The following is a 15864-nucleotide window of genomic DNA, read 5'->3' as shown; positions in this document are numbered from 1 at the left end:
CCTCAAGATCTTACCCACTACAAGCAGAGCTCACAGCAGCACTCACACTAAGCAAGTGAAGTATAGTCCTCGGTTTCCAGCATCAATCTTGGGAAGCAATTCCCTCATGTAAATTAGATCTAAAGTGAAATAAACTACCCAATCAGCCTCCTGTATTGTCTGTGCATTATATAAGTTGCAAGTCACCCCTAGAGGAAAAGAAAAAAAGGCAACTGGTTTGTAGATTTTAAGAACTACTGCTGCAGCAATGATGTTCAGACATTATTGCTTTTTTACTCTGCTGTCATCCATTGCTCCAGGGACTGCAATTTTGGCACTGCCCTCACAAACCTCTTCAGCAGTGCAGCAAGGACTGAGACATTTCACTGTGTGCCACCAGCAACTTCTCGTATTAAGGCTAAAAATGTAGTCTGAAGTGATACATAACAGTTTAACTGAAACTATTTAACTGATGCTGGAAACGCAGAGATGCAGATGTGGTCTCAAGTCATCCATCAGACTGGAGATAAAGCTGGGAGAAGTCTGGAGTAACACTATCTAGAGCTGCAGACAACAGCAAAGGAGGGCATTAGCCACCTCCCCACGTACTGGGAGCAGAGAGAGGATCAGGAACAGGGAGAGAGGCAGAGTTAAGATACTGAGGAATGACCTGCCCAGCATGCTGGAACAGAGTGGGTCCAGCCTCAGCCAGCCATACTACTCTTGTGTCACCACAAGGTGTCCCTTAGTTGCCCCTATACGTGCTCCTCCTTGTCCTTGAGGCCAGGTGACTGGGAGAGGGAAAAGGCACCACAGGACAGCAGAGCACTTGCTACTGCAGAGAAAAATATACGTCTGCCTTGGCATCACTAAGCTCTCAGCTGTAATGCTGCTCTATTTAGCTGCTGGAAAAGTACAACACACAGACTGAAAAGCCTGTCCAGATTCATCCATCATTTAAAACATCTGCTTGCCACAGAGCATGATCCTCAAGCCACCTGGCTCCAAGGCTGGGCTGATGTGCTTTGATGGAGTCAGGCTCAGTGGGGGACCTTGCCTAGTAGTGCACTGAGCTGCACTCCCCTGGGCACATGGGAAGGCAAAAAGACCCAGAGCTGTGTCCTGGTATGCAGAGGCAGGAAAGCTGGCACGAACAGTGACTTGTTCAAGGTCACACAACAGCTCAGACAAAACCTTGCAGGTCCCGTAAGACTCCACAGCCTTTGCTGCTTCTGAAATGCAAATGTCCTAGTGTGAATTTCTTAATTTATCAACGAGGCATTAATTTGCCTCAAGCATGGAATCTCCAAGACAGACACCTCAGTGCTGTTTTCACAAGCACTGTAAGCCTCTCTGTGCAGCAAATCTGTATTAAAAGCTGCAAACTGGAGATAAAAATGGAAATGCTATCCTTTCACTGAGCTGAATTGTGAACCTGCCCTCTTTTACAGGGAAAGCAGCCTTGCCCAGAAAGGAGGCTACAGAAAAGGATTCAAAAGGTCATTTGGATGCCTCCAAAATACAGTATTCATGGATCTGAAAGAACAAGGTTTCTCACAGGCAGATGCTAGCAGAACCTGACATTCTGAAGAGAAAGTCTGCTGCAGTACCGTGATGAAGATTAAGCATCCCTATCTGCCAACTGGAACGCAGTAAGTCCCTTTTACTCTAAACCACCCTCCAAGCTGCACTGTTGTATTTTGAAGGTTGAATTCTGCAGAGCTGTGTCAGGTTATGTTGAGGAGTTTCCCCCAACTCTCTCTCGGATGGCCAGCAGTGTCATGGTTTGTTTTCAGCATCCTTGGGGGAAGAATGAAAATGGAAAATTCTCATTTGCAATAAAATAATTCATGAAGCTGCAGCTTCTGCTGGCTGCTACTGAATCATGCATATTATTGTTCTACGTGCCATAAAGAGAAAATGAAATAACAAAACCAGGCAATCTTTTCCTGGCACTCAGGGCCTGGCTACCCATCTCAGAACCAGAGCAGCCACACTCAGTGCAGAGGCTTACATTTCACTGCAAATAAATACTGTAGGTTTTCTTGACAAGAATGAAGTGGCAAAGGGCCAAATGCTGAACAAAAGAGCTACAGTCAGTTTGCTGTTTTGATGCACCATTGATTGGCCATGTGGTCCTTGGCCATCTCACTAATTTTATCAGTGAAGTGGGGAAAACCAGAGCCTATATCCCCAAAGAGGAAACAGCAGCAGATGTTTAACAGAGGTGTTAGTGAGGAGGAGCTGTTCAGGCTTCACCAGCACCATTGTTAATGCTTGACTATAAATCACTATGCTCTGCTTTTCACATCCAGGCATATCAGTGTGGTTGTAAACAGCTCTGATATTACCTTCCTTATAAAAAAATACTAATTTGGGCCCAGCTCAATGCTGGGAGAGCTGCTGTTGAAAGGCAGGCCCTTAGACTGAGCTTGTCTCTCTGATTAGATTTTTTTTTTTGGCCTTGTAGTAATGGTTTCTTGATTATCAAGAACAGCCAGGTTGATCATTCCAAATGACTTCAGTCCCATTAGGGCTTTATCAGTGACTCAGAGCATCTGATTAGAGGCAAGGATAAAACTCAGCCATACTGATGTCAACAGGATCTTCTCCATCATCTATGGTCCACTGGAGGCCACATGAATCTTCACTGTGTGAAGGTGTGATTTGGTCCCAGGGAGATGGCTCCTTACAGAAGGGTCTCTAGGGAGATTAGCTGAGTGCTTGGTTATCAAAGCTGTTTGGAGGTCCTGTGCCTACTGCTCCAAACAGCAGCAATGCCTGCAGGGGGCAATGATGGCCTGATTGCTGTCATGCACAGAGTGAACTTATTTGGGACTTTGAACTTATACATCTGAAGGACCTTTATTGAGGCAGCATTTACCTATAGGCAGGAAATTGTGGCTCCCATCACCCCAGCAAACAACACAAATCTCACTAGGACTTCTCCTGGCTCCTTTTTTACACACCATCATCCACCTTATTGTCTAGCATAGAAATGTGACACCTCTGAGGATTCACAAGGGATTTTTCAGGAACCTAAACTGCCCCAGTTCATCAGGACATTCCAAGAAATGCACATTACAACAAGCTTCATCTTGTTTTGTTTGCAGCTAAAAATCTGATCATTTTTAACTGGTAATTATTGTAAGAAGAAACTCGTAAGAGAATGATAGGACCTGGGGGCTGCATCCAACTCCTTGTATACTCCTAAATTAAGAGGTTATTAATAACAGTATTTTTTTTTTTTACCTTGGCAATTTGTTCTGCCATTTGGAGACGTCCATCTAACTCGCGTCTGATCTGCGCTGCTTGCTCATCAGGGTTGTCCAGCTGTATAAAAACAAAAGGCAAATCAAGGTGAAAAATTAACCAGTGCAACTACTACCCTTAGGAGTAGTTCAGTTCTTCAGGATGTGTTACATTGTTGATAGAGTGAGTGGTGAGAGGCCACATTCTGGTACAGAAGCTCCCACAAAGGTCAAACACAATGTTCACCAATCCAAGACAGACAGCTTTTGATCCTGCCCTGCTGCTCCTGGGGCTGAGCATCCTCCCCCTGAGGCGGTCTGGTGCAGTGTAATCTGCAAAGTTATAGCTACAGTGATGACAGAAGTTCTGATTCTCAGCCTGATGAATGATGAGCTCATCTGTTGGTGCTCACCACGTTGCCCCTGACCCATCACCTTCCACAGCATCTCCTCGTCTGTCTGCACATTCCTCGCCTCGCTGCTCCCACACACGCTTGTGCAGATCTGCACAGGTGCAGGTGTTATTTCTGCACACTGCTTCACCACTGATTTTCCAGAGAGCCATCACTGACTATGGCTGAGATTGATGGAAAGTGTATTTTTTGATTAGCTTTTGAAAGCCTTTGTTACGGATTGAATTCAGGAAACCTACAAAGTGATTGTGATCCAAATCCATTGAAGCTTCAATGGTTTCATTCACACAAGCTGCACGATGTAACCTGCTGCTGTGGTTCATCTTTATATTCCTGATCCCAGCACCAGTAGAGAGCCATGGATTATCAGCACCTTTCAGGATCAGCTGCTCCTGTTAATTTCTCCATGAACAAATGTACCACACAAGTGTCCTGCACCAGTGTGGAAGCTCCTCTCGGAGCTGCTTCATTAAAGGTACAGACCCAGATTTCCATTTCTTTGTAATTCTGAAAGAGGAGGCATTATTTGAATTCTATCTGAGCTATAGTAATTGAGGTTAATCACACACTACCCAAAATAACTCAGGAGCTAAATTTAGAAACTGAGGATGCTGCTGTTGAGGAGGGTTGATTCTACAGTATGATAACGAGCCAACAAACTGCCTCACGCTTTCTGCACTATCTTGATTGTGCAGATGTTTTCCAGTGATGCTACAGGTGTCAAGGAAAGATCTGACTGCAGAATATTTTTCTACAAGCAGCCTAGGCAGTCTCTGTGGCTGACTGGGTAAGCTATTGCTTTCCAGGGCTGTGCTTCCCAAGATTAGGCAGTGATGCCAAGCCAAGTATCCTGGTATTTAAAAGAAACAAAAAAATCTTTCTAGGCTGTATTTTCAATGATTCTGCACGTTAGCTCCATGACAAAACCTGATCTTTGTGAAAGCAATCCTCGTCGGTAGTAGCCAAAATAACATTTTCTTCTTGTTGTCTACAGAATGGTACTAACGAGACAGCCCCTGCCTGTCCTCCTGGCACCTTCCAGCAGATCTCTTGTGACTAAAAGCAGCAGCCCAACAGCACAGCCACTGTCTCCTCCTATGCCTGGGAAAGGCTCCTGTGCTTGGCAAAGACTCCTGCTGCCATCAGAGCAAGCAGAGTACATTTTACACAGCCATAACACTATATAGGGCCATTAAGAGAGTAATGCTGGTAACCATAAAATATACTTTGCTTGTGAAATAAGGCAAGGTGCAAATGTGAGGCACACCATCTAAGCAAGACCAAGTAAGGCAACACAGACCTTAATATCGTTAAAACTCAATTTTTTAACTAGAGAATCAGCTATTTATTATCTGCCATATGCATGCCCACTTTATATTCAAGTACTTGACAGCCAAATACATAAATGATTTAAAAAGTCAAAGAGAAAATGAATTAGTTTCGTTCTGCATTATGACTATGTTATGGGTGTGCTGTGAATAAAGCAAAGATATAAATCATAAGGTTGCCCCAGTCAATTAAATGTGAAAAGTATTATAGATTTCAGTATATACATGATTTGTCAAATGCACTAGGCTTTTCTTCAGCAGCATGCCACAAATACATGATTTACATAATTCGTAATTCTCAACTGATCATTACCCAACTGCCTGCTGGTAAATTAGATGTTTTCATACATCTACCTGCAACCACATTAGTTCTCTCTGCCTGCCCTGCAGAGATCATCTACCTTGGTGTAACAGTTGCTAAAGTAAAAGAATAAAAATTAAAAACTATATGTAGGTTGGGTTTTAAGTGGAACCCAAAACTGATCAGCACTGCAGCCAGCCTATCACTTCAGGCATTGCAGGGCAGGTGTCTAACCTCTGATGAGGGTTCAAGTCCAAGAAAAAGACCTTGCAAGAAGATGGGTTTTTGACATATAAACTCTTAATAAGGAATAATCTTTAGTGGGCACTAGTTAATAAGAGAAATGGGTTTAAAACATTCCTCATGAGAGTCTGACAGTTTTGCTTGCCAGTAAGAACCAGTTGCTGGCCTGCAAAAGCAATACCTTACTTCCACCCCCGTGAAAAAAACTCACAGAGAATTTTCTTCCTGTATCATGAAAGGATGGAAGATAATCCCTCTACATCTTTGAAGGGCAGAAGCAGACAGAAACCAACCAGACTAATTAGCCTATAAGATCTTCAACAAGATGCACAGGCACCTACCAAACCCACATCTAAAGTGTTTGCTGCATCAGAGATCACCCACACATCACCCAGCTTGAGTTTTTAAAGCCAAGAGCCCAGGCCCACTTCTACTTATACCAGGAAATGACAAAGGCAGTGCAAGGATGAATGGTATAAGGGGATTTTAAACCCCCATTCTTTTGGAGTCCAAATGTTTTATTTGAAGTGTTTTTATTGAAAACTCCAGCTTCAGTTTATCACAGCTTAAAGCCAAACCATTTACAATTGCTGCCATGGCTCCCAAATAGCCACGTGGGCAGCCCAGGCTGCCCTCCTCTTTCCTTCTTTGTTGTGCACAAAACACTTTGGTTCAGATTCACACCTCAGATCCACCCACCTGCCTGGGGACTGAGCAGGGCACAGCTCTCTTGCCATCGCCACAGTGAGAGGGCTCCCAGCCTGGGGACGATGCTGGTGGCACAAATGACACGCTGTACACAGCCCTTGCTGGTTGGTAAGAGCACGGTGGATCTGTCTGTTCCACCAAACACGGATTAATGAGGCACAGTCTCAACAGACACAGGGAGTGAAACGGCACAGGAGCTAAACCCACGCCCTGAGCTCAGCTCTGCTGGGAATAACGTTGTTGTAAACAACAAGGGTTTATAATGAAATAACATCATTGTAAGCTAAGAGGGTTTGTAATCACAGGATGCAACAAACAGATCCAACCTTCAATGCCTGGCGTTTACACCGTGGATGTGACAGGTATCATTGGTGTAACTGCCATCAGCACCAGCCAGAAACCACCAGGATCATTTAACAGCTTAATCCCTCCCTGCCAACCACTGCTAATGCTGATTCCTGCTTCCCAGGAAAGGCAGCAGATGTCACAACAAGCCCGTTCCTGAAGCATAACTGGGGCCTGTCCCAGGGCATCTCCCCTCCTGTGGGAGAGGTTACAGTGTGGAGGTGGATCCAGTGGCCCTCCCATGGCACATGCTCCTGCACAGGACCAGCCATTTGCAATGGGGTTCTGGAAAAATACATTTTAAATGCTCTGGCAGTGCAAATGCTGAGCTGCAGCAACCTGCTTTATGCTGCACTGGGAGTGAAAACACACGTGGCTTTTATTCTTCTGGAATAGAAAGCACTAAGTCCAGGTCTCTCCGAATCCTCAGCTATTGCTGCATTGGTTTTTCTCCCCAGCAGTATTGGCACCCAGGAGTAGGTGATCAGGTGGACTGCTGCCAAGCAGGGACTATCTCGGCTGGAGGCACTCTCAGTGATCTCAAACATTAATTTTCTCTATCCCTGTATCCAGCACACCACCATGCAAGCTGGGGGAGTCTGAAAATGCCATTTTGTTAATTATTTTCCATAGCTGGAGGACTAAGACAAAAGCCATGACCCACTCATATTCTTCCTAAACCTGGCTTCACTCCTCCCAAAATAATTAGTGCAGCCAAATGCATGTGCCGTGCATGGCTAGAGGTGCCAAATGCCTCAAAGAGAAAGTTTCAAGGCACTCATCCTTTAACATGCCAGGAACCCTGTAGCTCACCAAAAGGTTGATTAAGTATTTCAAAGCAAACATGCTCATGGTGAAGGCTGAACAAGATCACAAAATGAGTGACAATTTTGCAGCTTTGATGTAGGGCTTTAGGAGAGATCTTTGTTTCATAAAAGGTGGTTTCACTTTGTGATGCACAGTGTGAGAAAACACTGAAAAATTCATAAGCCACATCAATTAATAATTAATCTATCAGTCCAGGAGTACTCACAACATGTGGCATTAGCATCATGGAGTCTTCCAGCTGAAAGAAACATGGCCCCCGAAGTGACTCATTGCAGGGATGCCCTTGGTTTCTTACCATAAAGCTGCTGTTTTTGGATAAAGTGCAATGAGGCAGGACACAGTGGCACCATGTGCCACACATATGCTCCATGTCAATGTCACAGACTGCTCTGCAGCATCCTTTCCCATTAATGGTGAACATCCTCTCTACAAGCAGCCAAAGGCAGTGGGATGGCAGCAGTCTGGTGCTCAAGGCCCCAACCTCTTCCAACAAGCCTGAAGCAGAAAGTAGAGGAAGATCTCAACATTCCCTCTTCAGCTGCAGGTGGGATTCTGACTTCCCTTTAAACTGGGAACATCAATGTCGCTGAGCTGCCTCAGAAGGGTAGGTCACTAATGTCCTGGGGAACATGCTCACCCTCTGAGCAGCAAACTGCGACCCACAGACTGCTGGCTGCCTTGGGATCTGAAACAAGAGCAAGGAGGAGGAAGCAAGGACAGCTTCCCCATGTTAGGCACCTCCCTGCATCAGCAACCACGGCAGCATTTGCATGGCCCAACTGTGGATGCAAAAACTCTCACTTCTGCAGTTCCAGAGCGGATTTTGAAACACCTGGAAGTACCTACAGAACATGGAGTCTTTAGGATTGCAGTGACACATGATCCCCCGACATTCCAGGGGACTGATCTCCCATGCCACTGCACAGCAGGGATGTTTAAGACTACCTCTCCTCTGGCCAGTCAGAGCTCCCCAAATCAGTCGTTTAGGTTCAGTCATGCAGAATCTTCCAGTACAATGTAAAGTTCCCCTTAAGTCAAGGAACCTGTGCCTATTACCTCACCAAAATTTTCATTTCCCTCCTGCCATTGCTAGCTCCTCACACAACCCCAGGGTTCCAGCACCCCCTGGATGTGACATACCCCCTTCCCTGGGGAGGAGATTACCTTATTTTGTTCATGTGTAGGTAAGACAGGCTATGCTGCAGGGATTCAGTCATTTCCATAATAATTCAGTACGGCAGCACAGTTGCTGTTTACTGTGGATAGGTCCTGGCTCCTGCTATCTCAGCAAACTCCTAGGTTACCTAATGAACACCTTCTGCATGAGAGTACTCAGGGGGTCCTGGGAGGGTGGTTTAAAACAATAGAAAAGACATGGATAATTCAGTAAGGGCTGATGATTCTCTCAAAGAGAAATCTCATTTCACAAAGTTTAGGGTTGCACTAGATTCATTGGTGAAAATATTCCCTGGGATGTAGAGCAGCATCTCTGTGCCGCAGTGTGAATCTCAGTGCTCCAACACATCTCTGTGCCTCAGCAGCCACCAGGTGCTCACCCATTACATCTGCCTGTGGATGGTGGGACCGTGCCTGCTACACCCAGTGAGGTCAAGAGGTCGACCCTTGGATTCACCATGGTCTGAGTGCTGTCTTATATAGCTGTTTATCCCATGAACTGAGACGATTTTCCACCAGAGCAGCTCTGGTGGCAGCACCCATGTGTATTCACTGCTCATCTGCAGAGTGCTGATGGATCACCCAGCAAGAGCTCGTGCCATGGCAAGGGCAGGCAGGTGCCAGGCATGGATCCTGTGCAGGAAAAGATGATATTTCTCCATGCCCTCTCAATTCCCAACCTGCCTACTACCACACCTCTCCACAGCTTTGCAAGGCTGCACCATGGGGCTGAGGAAAGCTGAGACAAGCAAACTCAGCATGCATCTTTCCTGCAGGTTGTGCAAAGATACCTCCAGATTTATGTGCAATGATAAATCAAAGGAAATGAGAAACCAGATTCAGCAAAAAAGGAAGGGGAAGAAAAAAGTGCTGCCTGTCTTTGCAAATGTTTTGCAAGCTGTTACGAAAACGGATGGCAGAGCACATCCACTCAGAAGGCACGTCCTTTCCATCTGTGGCCAGAGAACTTTTGAACCCTGCAAATCCCTCTGCAAGATCATCCGTGCAAGGTGTACGACACTGAAAGGGATTGAAAACCAAAGCTGTCCAGAGGCTCTGACCTCTGAGCATGCCTTAATGCCATCTTCTTATGGCATTGCATAAGGATGCTCAGAGGTGTGCAGGCAGCATACGCTGAGCTATGGCACCAGGAAAGAAACTGGAGCACTGGCTGGTTGATGCTGCCTGAGGTACATCACTACATTCAACTTGCCTGTGTTTCCTTATCATATGCTGAATTTCACATCAGTTAATGCAAAGAAAATCACCTGAATTTCCTAAATATGGCAATAAACTACTGTTGAGTTCTAAGTAAGTTTTACAGCTAGAATTGGTTGTAATTAATTCATCCCAATCCATCATGGAAGAAGGATCTACATATCCTCAAATCCTCATCTTTGATTAAAAGCTTAATTATAGACACATTTATCACTTAATTCAAAATGGGCTTTGGCTTTTGGAGCTAAAGGAAGTTGCATGAGGACCTACTCCAGCAAAGCTGCAGTACCCTGACATTCAGCAGGATTAATGTGACGGAATAAGATGGGAACATCTCCAGTGGTGTCTATGCAATAATTGTTTTTCTGAAGAAAGCTCTGAGCAAAAAACTGGCAAAGCAGAAACTGGCTGTGAAACAGCAGCGTTTTGTTCTATTATATGCTAAACCAGCAGAAAACAAGGGAGAGGGAATGTAGAGTTTATGGCTCCCACTTTTTCAAGAAGTAGGACAGCAAAGATTGCATTCCTCCTCATTACAGTTTCTTTTTGTATTTGTGAAGTTTAGATTTATCACAGTCAGAGATCTAAAGAGACCAACCTCCTGAACAGGCTGATGTCTTTCACACTGGTTTAATGCAGCAAACTTTCCCATAAGAGGAGAAAGCAGACAGGAGAATTAAACCTCCAGGCAGCAGATTTCCAGCACAGAAAGAGGTGGCTACATGTTCTCAGTGGATGGCATCCTATTGTGGAGGTGGGAGTTGAAGCTGCTGGTCTCATCTGTGAGTAGGATCACACTTCTCCAGAAGTCTCTGTATAGGTCACCATCAGACCCCCTTCCTACAGCAACAGAGAACTGGAAGGGAACTGCCTTCCACTGCAAATGCAGCTATTTTAATCCCTCTGACTTGCACCTAATATGCTGCTCACTAATAGGTATCAGCTTATCAAAATCCAGAGCAGAAACATCACATCTCTAAGTCCCTTTGATCAATACATAACAACAAATATAAATGATTAATAAGCAATCAGTATTGCTATGTTAAATTCCTATATTATGCTAATTAAAAGGTCAATTCCTCACTTTTCTTAGAGCAGTGCCCAAACATCTGTGCTCTGAGTCATTCAAAGGTTTCAGAGAAGTTTACCTCAGAGAGAATTTCCTGGTTTTGAACAGAAGCAACATCAATCTGTAGTCATAATCAATCCTATCTAATCTACCATCACATTTCAGAAAAGCCACCTCTTTTAAAAATAATTAGCATTAAACAATATGAAGAAAAAAAAAATCACAAGAAATATGGAGTGGAATCCTAGCTTCACTAATTGGGAACATCTGCTACCTCTCTTACTGCCTGATCCCCTCCAACAGGACCTATTCTGCTCCTGAAGAACCAGTGGCACAAAATGGATGTCTGGCATCTCTGAGAAGGAGCTGAGAGCTGTCATGTGGGATCTAACCTCACATAATACCCTTGCGAGATGCTCTGGCACCTGCATTAAGGATCAAGGATGTGAGAAGAATTGAAGGAGACACAGAAAAGCAGCAAAGGCATAGCTATGAAGAAACAAACACAGGCAGTAAAAATGATGCTTTTAAAAGCAGTGAGTCTGTAAGTTGTGAGGGGGAATACAGCACAAGGTACCATGTGTGGGGAGAGCTTAGCAAGTGAGGCAAGTTCTCCCATGGGATGCACCACCCTTGTCCCCTTACTGGTGGGGACAAACCATCTACACAATATTCCTCCTAGTCTTAATAACCATTGCCTTCCAGATCTCATGTTGATGTTCAGAGCAGGCTCTGGGCCCGCTGCAATCATACACACATGTAGTGTCACAAGCCTCCAGACTTCACCATTTACCACACTGTGGACAACAAACATTTCCTTTTCTTCTTGTCAGAGAGCCAAAGGAATCCTAAATGGCTTTCCTGACCATAACACACACGCAGCACCAGCTACAGACCTCAATTTCTGACACATCAGCTGTGAAGGCAAGAAACTGCAGATAAGAGAGCATCAAGGCTTTGAGGACACTGCCAGACTCAAGCACTAAGAACAATTATTTTTTTCCAGACCATGTATCGCATGTAATAGAAAATATTAACTCACGTTCCAAATATTTATGAAAAGTTCAGACATAATTAAACAATTTGCAATTGAAAATTAACAATCTAAAAATTCAGCCATGTAGACAGAGAACATTAAATATAACTGCAGTTAATGTAAGCTGATTTAAGTACAGCTAATACAGCAGCAACCGAAAAAGGCAGTCAATCACATCCCCTGTCATTAACAGCCTTCTTCATGTGAAATATTATTATCTGAGGCTTTCAAGCTGCTCTGCTGTCCCAGCCTGTGCAGGAGAGCTGTTTGCCTACAACCTGCTCCAGCTGGAGCAGAGGGACGAGGTTCCCATCTGCCCACCACCCCCAGGTTTCTGTCTGTCCACCCTATTCCTCCAGCCAAGGCTATCCCTGCTCCTCCCACACCTGAGCACTGTGTTCATGACAGCACCAACATCAGCTTTCCTCCTGTCTCACTCTGGGCTTCACCCACTGCCTCTCAATCATCTTCCCCTAGAGCTCAGTAGGGATAGAACTTCCAGACAGAGCTTTTCCATCCCCAGTGGGTGGAGAGCTCTTTTTCACATTGCTTCACTAATTAGTTTTTGCATTTAAAGCCAATTAGAACACTAATTGCCTGACACATCCATCCTCACCCAGGCTGGACTACCTCAGCCTTGGCACATGCCAGGATACAACACAGCTGGAGAAGTGGAAGCAGCACCCACCACCCTTGAACCCCACGGGCAGCCTGAAGGAGAGGGCTGGGATGCCAGCAGAGATGGCACAATCCTTTGCAGCAGACTTCCATGAACAAAAAATTATGGATTTAAGGATGGGATATGTGCTGGGTTATGAGTCAGGCCCCAGTGTAGCTGCACTTCCAGACAGCTCCTCTGCCAGAAACAGTCATCTCCTGCTTTCTGAGAAAATGTGGTTTATTTCAAACTACATTCACCAAGGCATGACCTCTTTCCTTTGAAACTGTTAGCAGGGCACAAGGCTTTTGCTTAGAGAGTTAGGGAAAATATACTGGACACTCAGAGAGTATGGCATTACAGTCTCTGCTATTGTTGAAGTCCCTCGGTGCTTTCTGCGTGGCAGCATTCTGAAAAAATAAGGTGATAACCTGCTCTCTGATCCCATTTCATCTGAGTCTGCCTTCAAGCTTCCCTTTAAGCTTTCACTGAGGATAATGCCCTTTACATGCAAAAAAAAAAGACATGTAAGAGAGTAGTGCAAAATATACAGCTGGAATCCAGATGTAAGGCAGAGTGCAACCATGACTGCAGGTCTGCAGCAATAGCACCTGTTCATCCCAGCCAACTGCTGCAGTTCTTTTTAGAAATTAGGAAAAAGCATGAAGCATTCTCATGGAAATCAGCTTTTTTTGTTTTTTTTTTTTTGCATTCTGCTCTGTAACCTGGTCAAAATTGCACTGCTAGAACCACCCTCTTACTTCTAATGAAGGTACCACCAGATGTTACCAGCAATAAACCCACAGGAACAGACACATATGGAACCTACAGCTGAAACTCTTCCACTCTCTTTCTTATTATTAATCAAAGATTTATGGAAATAAAGGGTAGGAGAGCAGTGTTCAGGGCACTAGAAAAAAAATAACGCATTTGTGCAACCCATGGGGTCAGATTGCTGTCCCTGCTGCATACCCTCTGCATCCCTCTCTTTCTCCAGGGGAGTTATACGGAAAAACAACAGAGAAAAGCAGGCTCTGACAGGACAGCCCAAATGCTGAGAAAGCTGTTAAGACAGGTGGACAAAAAGAAGGGAGCTCTTGCTGGGAACCAGCAAAGCTGGGAAATGCTCTGGTAGCTGCCTGTGCTGCTTTGCAGGTGCAAAGGAATCAACTGAGGTTTATGCTGTGACCTTGTATGAGAGCTGAGGGAATAACAAAATCATTTGGCTCACAGGCTGAGCAAAACCCACAACAGATCCCACCCTGTCAAAAAGCATTCATCTTCAGACAGTTTTCCTCCCTACATTTTTACGCAACCTTAAAAACCTAAGCTGTCCTGTTTCTAAAATGCCTAGATCCATCTTAAAACCATTCTCCCACTCATTTTTTTAGTGGAATTTAGAAGGGAGGGTAAAACTGAAAAAAATTTCAACCAATTCCTTAAAAACCTGGAAAAATGCTTCATTCAGCCCAAATGTGCCTACGTTATAAACCATGTGCAGGCTAACTCCACAGTGTGCATTTGCTGAAAATTAAGAGATGTAAGATTGCCTGTTCCATATTCCCCGGGACAAAAAGCAGCAATCCTGTCCCATTTTTTCCAGAGCCATTTTCACACCCAGCCACACACCTCCCAGCTGTGCCAGATGTGCTTTCCATCACAGGTAAAATGAATGGAGAGGGTGACAAAGCAGCTGGCTCTGCAAGATGCTGGCTCATGAGAGCAGGATCCCAGCTGAGAGAATGAGTACCCAAGCGTGGGGAGGAGAAAATGGGCAAAGCAGAAAATCCCATCTCAGCCCAATCACCACACAGAGTTATTCTGGTTTATGCTGCTGGCAGCCTTCTTAACTGCACAATGACACACACTAAAAATATTTGCCATTTGGACTAGATTTCATGTTTAAAAATGTATAACAAATAATTACTTGTACAAGCACAAACCTTATAGCTTCTGCTTATGAGCAGATGGGAATTTGTAACAAACTTCATCTGGCAAAGCAGTGTCCCCCTCATCTGCCACCACCTCATCCTCACTGCCATGCAGCACCAAGTGCTCCATGCATGCCAGCCCTGCTTCCTAGCATGGGCAGCTCCACAGCAAAGGCTTTTGGCTGCAGGTGGCCAGGGAACAGCTCCAATCCTCCTGGCTGCAAGACTCTTTTTCAGAGCCCACCATAACTTCCATTGCACACTAAAATGAAATAACCAGCCTAGACAAAGTTCAGTTAAATAACTGATTCTATATTCAGCAGTAACACTTTCATGGTGTCCAAAACCTGCCCAATGATGGGATGGATTCCCAGCCCAAAATTAACCACTTTCCCCTTGCTGGGCAATCTCTTGTACATTCCTAGCAAAAATTCAGCATACAGTTGCTATTTTAAGGCCCAACCTTCCATTTAAACTTAAGCATATCTGATAGAAAAAGTTCCAGTGTATCCTTCATGTAAGAGAATGACTGTCACAACCTTGGCCCAGCTCTCCCAACCCTGACTGTGAGTGGCAGCCAGGAGTGACTGCTTTGATCCCAGTTTTACTGCTGCTGTACACAGACAGTTAAACATTGCTCCAATGCACCTGCAAACAAATTACTTGGACCATTTCCCCAGGTGAGTCAAACTTTTAGTTCTTCCTTATCCCTTCACGTAACTCTCAAGACCTTTCCAACATATTTTTATAGTACAGATTCCAGACTAGGATATAGGAGAGGTTTTTTTGCCACTCCATAGAAAGACAACAGTTTCTCACAATGTTTCCTGGGGTACCTTCACACATGCCAAAGGCTTGGCACCATGGCTGGACACCTCAGCACACCCACTGAGACTGTGGCTGCATCCTGTTCTCCTTGCCCACCAATGTCCTGAGAATCCTTAGCTGATGCCCACAAGGCATCAATCAGACAAAAGCTTTGAAAACTTTTCACAGCTCTGTCACCAGCTTCTCAGGTACCTTGTTACCTTACTGCAGGTCTGACTCTTCTTTTAACACTATTTATGACAGCTTGCACTTCCTCATTGCTTGTTTACCTCTAAGTTCTCTCCAGGGCCTCTCCTGAAGCAGAAGAAAAAGGAAAGAAGGAAAGAAGGAGAGAAGGAGAGAAGGAGAGAAGGAGAGAAGGAGAGAAGGAGAGAAGGAGAGAAGGAGAGAAGGAGAGAAGGAGAGAAGGAGAGAAGGAGAGAAGGAGAGAAGGAGAGAAGGAGAGAAGGAGAGAAGGAGAGAAGGAGAGAAGGAGAGAAGGAGAGAAGGAGAGAAGGAGAGAAGGAGAGAAGGAGAGAAGGAGAGAAGGGGGAGTATAGACAAAAAAAAAGA

General features: G+C 44.8%; 1 protein-coding gene across 14 annotated transcripts in view; it reads right to left on the bottom strand.

Annotated features, from left to right (window-relative positions):
- CADPS (calcium dependent secretion activator) overlaps positions 1-15864 on the bottom strand; it is a 204932-nt gene that overhangs the window by 131583 nt on the left and 57485 nt on the right. For all 14 annotated transcript variants that reach the window (XM_088171331.1, XM_088171332.1, XM_088171340.1 and 11 more), the window contains exon 4: positions 3232-3312. In XM_088171331.1, coding sequence (XP_088027457.1) covers positions 3232-3312 — 81 coding nt within the window. The remainder of the gene's footprint in view (positions 1-3231; positions 3313-15864) is intronic.

Source organism: Sturnus vulgaris, chromosome 11 (assembly GCF_052056855.1).
Source record: "Sturnus vulgaris isolate bStuVul1 chromosome 11, bStuVul1.hap1, whole genome shotgun sequence".
In the NCBI taxonomy this organism is placed as follows: Eukaryota; Metazoa; Chordata; class Aves; order Passeriformes; family Sturnidae; genus Sturnus; species Sturnus vulgaris.
This window is presented reverse-complemented; position numbering and strand designations above follow the sequence as displayed.